This window comes from Nanorana parkeri, unplaced genomic scaffold (assembly GCF_000935625.1).
Source record: "Nanorana parkeri isolate BGI_ZX_2015 unplaced genomic scaffold, ASM93562v1 scaffold56, whole genome shotgun sequence".
In the NCBI taxonomy this organism is placed as follows: Eukaryota; Metazoa; Chordata; class Amphibia; order Anura; family Dicroglossidae; genus Nanorana; species Nanorana parkeri.
The window spans coordinates 393153-403615 of NW_017306324.1; the positions used below are offsets into that span (position 1 = coordinate 393153).

Genomic DNA, 10463 nt, shown 5'->3' on the forward strand with positions numbered 1-10463 from the left:
TACAAAGGCCAAAACCAACCAGAAAAGACACTCAAAAAGGACAGGATCTAATCAATATATTCTTGTGTGTCTAAATAGTGAACCACTTCAGCATTATAGAGAAGATGTTCACCAAGCAGATTCTACCAAACCGCCCTCTACGAATGTATAACGCGTTTCATAAAATGCAGGGGGAAGGAAGCAGCACCCATTAAAGTAAAGAGCAACTCCACTCTAATTAAGAAATACTCCCAAAGAGCGCAGACCACTACAATGAAAACTTAGCAGGAACCCGACTACTTTGTCCAACAGCTGTAAAGGTAACGATTCAGCAAAGACTAAAATTATTTCCAACTAGAGCTGCAGCTAACTATTATTTTCAAAAATCGATTAGTTAGCCGATTATTAAGTTCGATTAATCGGTTAATCGGATAAACAATAAAATAAATGTTAAAAAATGGCTCCACTGATGGGACTACTAGTTTGTATTGAGATTGCACAGATTGAAAAAGTTGACAACTTTTTCAATAATCGATTATAATCGATTATGTCGATTAGTTGTTGCAGCCCTATTTCCAACACCACAATTTGCTGGGGAAAGTTCTCACTATAACGAATATGCATTTAGTTCAATAAGCTGGACAGGAAGCAAAACTTTATTAGAGGAGGTGGACAGCTGACATCATTGGTTGCTAGGAAGCCTGAATGAAATAATAATTTGTCTCCCTCTGGTTTACACATAAATGAATTGTAAACAAGGATAAACTTAGAAATGTCTAAACGCAGGAAAATGTGATCTGGGAAGCATAAAAGATGTTTACACTTCCCAGAAAACTTCTCCGGTGTGTAATGCAGGGGGGCCATGTGCATGGGGCCAAAGAGCCCTTAGCCGTGACATCAGAAGTGGGCTGGCTCTTAGGAGTTATGCAAATATCAAAATTCCTTGATGGGTGGATGTCAATCTGTAGGAGTCGGCATTCCTAGGCAGACTGCATTGGCATGCAGACCACCCTAGGTAATGCCTACATGCGATACTGAGCCTTTATGATTGAAGGACCTGAAATCCAATGAATGGCTAGGGAGGAAAGCAGTAGGTGATGCTGGGCACCCTGCAGCCAGGAAATTAGGTTGTTCAACTGCTTACTAATCGTTAGATGAAGTTACCTTTAATGTGTTTTTTGCTTACTTAAGGAGTCAATCCAAAAGCCTCATTGACATGACCACAGAGTGTCATACACTGTCAAGGGGGGTACGCATTTCTGCGCCTGGGAGCCACAGGCGCTTACATACAGACAGCGGCCTATACAAATCAACGAGCGGCTGACAAGACGTCCGGGCTACATGCAAGTCTCAGCGGTTACATACGCACAGGAACAGATGAGCTACCCTGGATGTTGCTGTGTCGCCTTGAGGAAGGGACCCTGAGTGGCCCCGAAATATTGGCAATTTTGACCTATGTGACGTTATTTGCAATAAACGCTACTTTCTATGCATTTTTAAATGTGGTGACCTATCTTCACAGGCCCTGGACATAGACTATTTGTGCCCAGGGCAGCTCATCCGTTCCTGTACACATAGCACCACTCTGTTGTATGGTTTACTTGCATACAGCCATGGCGTCTGTCAGCAGGCAGTGGATGGATTCCATAGACAATAGCAGGCTGTCTATTAGCTACAAATCAACCCACCCACTGTCTACTGTCAATCACAATGCAGGCTCTTATGAGCTCCCCATCAGGCACCTGTGTGGCAATAACAGATCTACTAGCAGAATGAACAATAATAAAATCATGTTACAGTTCAAACAAACTGCTGTGCTAATGACAGAGGGTAGCATACCTGTCATTTCTGATTATGCCCATTGTGCCACTTTAACTACAGCATACGAAAATAATCCATTTAAATCTTGCCTAGACTGCAGGTCACAGTTGCAGTCAATCAATAGGTTAATACAGGGGTCCACCACAACCCCATGGGCTGCGGACTGGTAGCGGTCTGTGACCTCTCAGCAACCGGGCAAGGGCCAGATTAACACAGGGGTGTGTGGAGCTTTCACTCCAAGCCCGCCCCTGAAAATAGCCCAGATCACCTCGGTATGTCCGATGGCAAGCCGGGCCGGCTACAACCAGGCAGAGGCAGCCCTCTAATCGGGCATATTAGAAGGCTGCTTGCTGGGGCCTTTCGGGGGCCCTAGTGAGGAGCGAGTGGCCATCTGATGAGACAGCAGCATCTGCTGCACCCGTTGCTGCCAGTCAGACTCTATGGACCCGAGAGCCCGCACTGGCCACCTGAGGTCTTGTTCACACCAAATCCAGACCAGATGTGGATGAGTTTCTGCATATGCAGTGCGTTGTCGCCGCATTCGTCCATTTTTCTTTTAGCCTAAAATTAGCTTTTCAGGTGTAGTCCAGTGCGTTCGAGCGTTTGCATGCATTTTGATGTGTTCCAGCGCATAAAAAAAAAAAAATAGGGCCTGCTGCAGTTTTTCCACATGCCATGGAACTGAACATTGTGGTGTGAACTAGAGCACAAAATACCATTGGAATACATTGGATGCATTTTTGATGCGTTCTGTAACTGCTCCGCACATGGTGTGCACAAGCCCCAAGAGCAGGAAAACAAGCTCAGGGCTCCCACTGATTCTGCATTATGGTGAGTTGAACAATTATTTCAGTACATATTGCAATGTAATAATAGAAATAAAGACGTGCACAATAAATGTGCTTGAATCATCGCGAACCCGCCCAAACGTCATAAGCTAAACCCCGCTTCCACAAGCAGGCATATTAGAAGGTTGCTTGCTGGGGCCGCCTGATGAGAGCCGCATCTGCTGTGCCCGTAGCCGCCAGTGAGACTCTCTGGACCCCTGGTGAGAGCCCCCACTGACCACCTGAGAATTAGTTAATATGTGATAGAGTGAGGGACAGTATCTGCAGCCACAGAACCCAGCACTTACTAATAGGGATAAACAATTATGTCAGTGCAAACCTTAACCAACACAGAGAACAGCCGGTCTGCAATGAAAATAAAAGCAGCAAGATGCGACAGGCTCAACTTCCCACAGTTTCATGTTTGTGTCATAAGTTTCACCACCGCCGTATAATTCAAACCAGCTTTTTGCACTGTGTAGCTAGCCAGCAGAGCGGCAACTTCAAGAATCAGCAAGCCTGCACGCCCAGAGGGAAAGGGATCCGATCACAGCAGATGGGCCGCGATTACATGAAATGTGCATAGAAATTTGCCAAATATCATTGACCTCATTCTGAGCGAACTGTCCCACTAACAATAAATCTTCATGCTGCGTTCACATCCTATGTCACATGTGCATGATATTAGTTACACCACATTCATTTCTGACAACACAGTGCATCTGCTGCACTGCAACCACAAAGTGTTGTTGTCATTACTGCTTAGTTCTTCTCTGCTGGACCACAGAACACCTCACCTTCTCATCATAGTAGTCCAGCAAAGGAAGAGAAACTGAAGAGGGCTGATAACATTCTGAGCAGCAGAACAGGAAGTTAGGCACTCACTAGATTTTTGTCAGAACCAAAAAAAAAAAAAAAACACACCTGCAGCATTTTAAGGCCCCGTTCACACCCGAGCTGATTAAAAACAAGTCAATGTTTCACACCAGCAGTGCCCGTTCACAACTAAGCCGACTTGAAGCGCATCAACACTTGACACCATTATATTCAGTGCTGCCCGTTTACCAGTCGCTTGAAGCTCAGAAATGTACACATACTCTTCACTTGGGGCTGAGTTTTACATTTTGTCCTTGAAACACTAATGGGAGCTTCTAAAAGATGTGACATACACAATGTGCATGCCCCGCAGCTGCATGCAAACAATGGGGCGGGATTCTGGTGACATCGTTGACCTTATATGGGCACATCAGGTCAATAGACCAAATATGGCCAAGTGGCCATATGAAGGTCAATTAAGTCACCAGCATCCTATCGCTTTGTAGGTGCATCTGTGGGGCGTAGAACGCCGGCTGGAGGTGATTTGGTGTGCACCATCAGTTAACTTCTGTGTACAGATGATTTCTGGCTTGGTTTACACCCCAAGCTCATCCCTAGTAACTAGCTTTGCATTGTATAAACACTCAATAAAAGAACAAAGACGATCGTCTCAAGTGTGAATGGGCCCTAAAAAGTCAAAATATGGGGAAATGTGCATGTATTCCAGAGATGCACTGGGCATACACTATAGACAACTGAACAACCCATCCATTGACAGCTTTCAGACTCATGTAGGCGCAGACTTGCATGCACCAGTGTAAGACATAATTGCCTTCCATTCCCCACCATCTGGAAAATGTGAATGCCATGCCCATGGAATTTACTGAACATTACAAGCAGCATCAGCCACGTTTACTCCACCCTGCAAGCAGCAGGGCTCAGAGCAAAAACAGCACCGTACAGACTCCTGCACATGCAATTAGTACATACTGCAACTTTTAGTTCCAAAGCAATTGCCACACCGGAGGTCAGCGAACAAAGAACACATTTGAAGGGGATGAGCGGTGCTTTTAAAAAGGTTTCTATTACATCAAACAATGAAGCTCCCTATTGCTGGGATACTGGCACTGCGTAGGGACCAGCATGCTCTCGGCTTGGTGTAAGGGTGACAATACAGAAAAAGATCTACCATCTGCTTGGCTATTGTCAATTGATGGGCCAGCACCAAAGAAAGGTCCTGCAGAAAATATTTCACATTATTAATCTTTGCTCCACGCAAAATAAATAAATCGTCCTTTAATCAATTACTAATTATGCATGAAAGGGTGACACAGGAACACAGAGGAAGGGGGGGGGGGGGGGGTGATAAAAAACGAGACGAACAATAGGGGGGGGGGATGTATAAAAACTGGAGCAGACAAAATCTGGAGCCGTTGTGCCAAGTAACCAATCAGCATCTCTCTTCAGTTACGCTTTGAAAGCTAGAAGCTGATTGGATGCCATGGGCAACGGCTCCAGATTCTGTCTGCTCCAGTTTTGATAAATGCCCCTCATACATTTCTCAGCCTGTTAAGAGAATTTCTAGAACACAGACTCTCTCTTTGCTCCAAAACATTCGAAAAGGTCACCGTGGACAGAGCCCTCAATGCTTCCGCCAAAACAGTGAAAACATCTATAACAATTCTAAGAGATACTAAAGAATGAAATAAGCAGGTCGTTGATCTTCCAATATGTTAGGACTACACATTGTATCGCCGCGCAACATGTCACAATAGGATTAGCAGGTCTACAGCAGATGGTAAGCAACAAGTTTATCATGCGAGACCTCGAGGGCTGTCAGACCATGAAGGGACTTGGGAGGAGGAAATAGAAAGATAGCAATGCATTGCCTAAACCAGCAAAATACAGGACATGGCATGCTGGGACTTCTAGTAGCAGTACAGCCGGCTTGTATTCAATAGTCCGGGAACTAAAAGGCCTGAGGATTCCCTGCTCATCCCTTTCACATGAACTAGCAGTCCAAATGACACTTGTAGCCACACTACAATCAGAAAAGACCCAACTAGATATCGTCATTATACAAACACAGACATAGCCTCTGTTGACAAGGAAACTAATAGCCTGGAAGATGTCACGCTCCTCCGACAGCTTAAAGCAGAACTCCACCTTTTCCTCCACCACCGCCTCTGCACGGTTCTTCTGGTTTAGTCCAGTGACATCACAGGTCCGCTTTCATCATACACTGGTAATGGCATGAGCGCCATTCCCTGCATAAAAATCTGAGGCTAGGATGATGCACCCCCTTAGGGGGCGTGTCCATGACAGCCTGGGCTCTGACTAAGAGGGTTGGATGGTGCTGGCTGTCATTCAATGCGGAAGGCTAGCAACCGGTAGTGGAGGGAACTTTCTACGAGGGGACATTGCTGGACTGAAGGAGAGTATTGCAGCAAAAGCTGCGGTTTCCCATTACACGTATTTATAAAAATCACAGACAATCTACACAGCGCTTTTACATACAAAAGGGATTGCTTGTGTACTAACAGTTTAAGTATCTCTGGGCAACACTTTCTTTTGGCAAAGGGTACATCTTTATTGTCATGTGTCCCCATTGGGGAGATTCACCCCTCTGTCACCAACACAGAAAGTAAAAGGGAAAAATCCAATATTATACAACTGTCCCCATAGCAAGAGGTAAGGGGACAACTCTGCCCTCACTCTGGGGATTTACCTCAACTTCCTGCTGCGTCTGAGACCGGAAGTGCAAATGTCCTCGTTGGTACACAAACGTAAAACCTGGAAAGGGTTTAACCCTTCCCAATGCTACCTAATGCTAGGCTAACAATTACAAAAAAGGTTTTGGCTGAACATAGTTTTGTTTTACTGGAGAACCCCCATATCCAGTTAGTGAGGAAATGACCCAGAAAATAAAGTATGCAGCTCAGGAGTCCCAACCCAACTTGAGCCATACTTGTTCCAGGGCAGTGACTCTAGGTGAGGGGGAAGGCACCCTCAGCATTCCGGCTATGGGTAAAATACAAATCCCATCATGCCTCTGGGAGTCCTGCCAGTGGCTGTTGGTCTTGTAATGCCTCATGGGACTTGTAGTTTCACAACAACTGGAGCACAGACATTGCCTACCCCAGTAACAATGTCAGCCAGAAGAACTAGCAACTTCTAAAAGATGTATACTCTCTGGCTTGCCCCCTAGACCCTAATCACTGGCAGGGCATGATGGGTCTTGTAGTCTCAAAACTACCTGATGGCTTCATATGCACAAACAGCTGACTCAATGGAAAACAGATGGCCATGTTTGACTATTCCAATTCACTACCACCGTAGACTGACAAGCGATGTCAGGACTCCTAACACCACAACAGCCGGAGTCAGGGGTGTGTCTGCTTTGAAGATTTTGCTATGCTCCCTTCCACAGTCTGTCAGGACAAGCTTCCATTTACAGCCAGCTTCCCCTGGCCCATTGGGCTATCAAAACTCCAAAGGGTGTGGGAATGGTTCATGTAGTTCTACATTACAAATGGCCCGAGACTCCAGAACAGTAGTCACCTTCCATTCTGTTGGGTGAGAGCCAAAAATAACTTTCCCATGGTGGGTCTTGTAACTCCACAACAGGCAAGGATTTTATGAGCCTGTCCATCATAGACTGACACCTACCAACGCGGTAAGCTATAACCCGTCTGACTTTTCCCTTGACTCCAAAAAAGATCCGTAGTCACCCTTCCACAGGCCGAGATACCATGGTGGAACTTGTAGTCACCATACCATGCCTCTAAAGATTTGTACACCATCTTAGATTACAAACGGCCTGAGACCCTGGAATAGTAGTCCCCTTCCAGTCTCTGTTGGGTCAGGGCCAACAATAACGTTCCCATGGGAGGGTCTGGTAACTCCACAAGGCAATGATTTTATGAGCCTGTCCATTATAGACTGACAAACACCAAATGGTTCATGTAGTTCTACCTTACAAACGGCCTGAGACTCCAGAAATGTGGTCACCTTCCAGTCTGTTGGGTGAGGGCCAACAATAACTTTCCCATGGTGGGTCCTGTGACTCCACAGCAGACAAGGATTTTATAGACCTGTCCTTCATAGACTGACAACCACCAACACAATAAGCTGTAACCCGTCTTATATCTTCCATTGACGCCTAAAAAGATCTGCAGTCACCCTTCCACAGGCCGAGATCCCATGGTGGAACATGGTAGTCACCACCCCACTGATTTGTAAACCATCTTAGATTATCCATAGGCGGCCAAAACACGCTGGGCTGCGGATTGCCTTTGCGCAACACACAGACCAACGTGACCGGCCATTGGGGTCACCTTCCTCCTGAACTACCCCAGACTGGCAAGACACGCTGCATTGGATTCCTTAAGCACATCCACCATGGACCAGCACCTGAGAGGGCATGCTAGGACCTGTAATCTAGGTCTTCTATAGGTTAATAGGGGTAAATAGTTATCTCTCACAACTCCAGCAAGCTGACGAGGCATTTACCTACCCAAGGCTGACTAATTGCTGATAAATGCTGGGACTTGTAGTTGCAAGGAGCTGAAGACTGATTTATAACCTAACACAAGCTTGCTCAGTCACGTATCTGCATCTCTTCTAGGCCAGCAGGCCAACGAGACTCAGTTTTGTCAGAGTGAGGCATGCTGAGATTTCTAATCCTTACATTGTGGTTATTTAAAACTGGAGGGCCATGATGGGACTGGTAGTTCCACACCAGCCTGAGGTTTTGTCTGTGTGCACCGACACCCACAGGCCTGCCAGGTTAGGCCGCAGCATTCCATCTAATCTACAGCTCAGGGCTGCTGCTGATCAAGGTGACCAACCTTGACGTTTCACAATTGATCCCGGTGACTGCAACCACTGTCAGGGCACGCTGGGCCTTATAGACACCTTCTGCTGGCAAAAAGAGCATGCTGGGACTTGTAGTCACCATTCTATCCACAGACAGAAAGGTAATGCTGGGAGTAGTAGTCACCTTTCTATTACTCACCATGCAATTCATGGAGCTGTAGATACCTTACTGTGGACAAGGCATGCTGGCAGTTGTAGTCACCTTTCCACTACTAATAGGGTATGCTGGGAGTGTTAGTTCCCTTCCCGTTAGTGCAGATAATGCTGGGAGTTGTCACCCTCTTAATATTGACAGGGCATGCTGGGGCTTCTAGTCACCTCATTACCAACAGGGCATGTTGGCTCCTATTACTGACAGGGCATACCGGGAGTTGTAGTAATCCCCCCATGACAGACATGGCATAGTGGGAGTTGTAGTCACCTTTCCATTACTGACAGGGTGTGCTTGTCACCTTCTCATTAATGACAGGACATGCTCAGAGTTGTAGTCACGTGATTACTGACAAAGCATGCAAGGAGTTGTACTTCCCTCCCCACTGCAGACAAAGCACGCTGGGAGCTGTAGTTCCGTATTACAAACAGGGCATGTAACGTTGTAGTTCCCCATCTATTGAAGGAAAGGCATGCTAGGAGTTGTAGTTCCTTTCACATTACTAGCAGAGAATGCTAACACTATTAGTTCCCATGCAAATACTGACAGAGCATGCTGGGAGTTGTAGTTCCCTAATACAAACAGGGCATGCGGAGATGTAGTTCCCTGTATTGCAAGCAAGGTATGCTGGGAGTTGTAGTTCTTCACATTACTAGCAGAGAATGCTGGAAGTTGTAGTTCCCTTCCCGTTATGGCCTGGGAGTTATAGTCCCCGGACCCCTGCACCCTTCCTTCTCTCCTCCCCCGGGGGCTCTTACGTTCAAAGTCAGAGTCATCGTCATCCTCGTCTTCCTCGCCGTTGGAGTCGGTCTGCATGGGCTCCCCGTCAAAGTTGACCACTCGGGTGTGAGGCCGGTGGAGTGCCGCGTCCGCCACGACGCCATCCTGCAGCCTCTTCTCCCTCAGGCAGGTGAAATACTGCACGGCGAACTCCAGCAGATCGGGCGGCCTCTGGCGCAGAACCTCCACCGTATAGCCCTGCAGCAGCTCGGTGAGGCCGGGCGGGATCTCGATGCTCATGGTCCCCCGGGGGCTCTGCGTCCCTCTGTGCTAACAGGCAGGCCGGAGGAGTGTGCGCGTCTCCCCTCTGTCCCCCTCCCTCCCCCCGGGAACACACAGCGGCCGCTGACAGGGAGGGCTGAGGCGGCTCCGGCTTCACCTCACACACACAGCCGAGGACCGGCACAGAATTAAGGACACGCCCCGTGACACTTTCCCTCTGGCAACTACTGTGTGTGGGCGTTTCGTAGGAATTAAAAAGAATCGCCTTGTGTGACCGACCCGTCTACTCGTGTGTGTGGGCTTGGCGAAGCAGTTATTTCCAGGAGGAGCCACCCTCTGATTGCTAGTGAGTGGGCCTGTCAGAGGCGAGAATTTATTACATTTGTCCCGCCCACTCACAGTTGGCCAATAAAGCGCAAGCCTCAGCCATGTGGACACGCCCGTTTTGCGTCATTACTAGATTTGGCATTGAGAGGTTGGGAGCGGGGGAGCTGACGTAGAAGCTGAGTGATCATTGTACCGTTGCTCTTAGCAACCAATAAAAAAATTTGCCTTTTTTTCCCTATCTCGAATCAGGATAATGACAGCAAGTCGCTGGTTGGTTGTCCTGGGAAACTGATATCCATCCAAACAAAGCTTTCTTTTTTTATGCTAGATGAAATGAGCAGAGCAAACTCAATGCTCTATTCTTCCTTCTTCAGCATGTTCCGAGTGTTAGACTAACAGCACAATGCAATGTGTGCGTGCTGTCTGAATGTTTTACATTGCTCCCTCTTCCTCTCTTTGTCACAATCATGAAGGGGACATATGGGGGAGCTAATACAAGCACAGAATTCATATACTTTTACTATGTTTAAAATACAAGGACCGTCTTAAAAAGGTATCTAAACACGTTTTAAATATCCAAAACGTTAGTGTTGTCACGTCAGCAGGAAATGACGGACAATACTCCAGTGGGGACCAGGGATGAACCAAACCCATGGGGCCAC

General features: G+C 47.0%; 1 protein-coding gene across 3 annotated transcripts in view; it reads right to left on the bottom strand.

Moving 5' to 3' along the window:
* PRKAR2A (protein kinase cAMP-dependent type II regulatory subunit alpha) overlaps window positions 1-9654 on the bottom strand; it is a 66896-nt gene extending 57242 nt beyond the window's left edge. For all 3 annotated transcript variants that reach the window (XM_018576131.1, XM_018576130.1, XM_018576129.1), the window contains exon 1: window positions 9231-9654. In XM_018576131.1, coding sequence (XP_018431633.1) covers window positions 9231-9492 — 262 coding nt within the window. In that variant the 5' untranslated portion in view covers window positions 9493-9654. The remainder of the gene's footprint in view (window positions 1-9230) is intronic.
* Window positions 9655-10463: the final 809 nt, after the last annotated feature.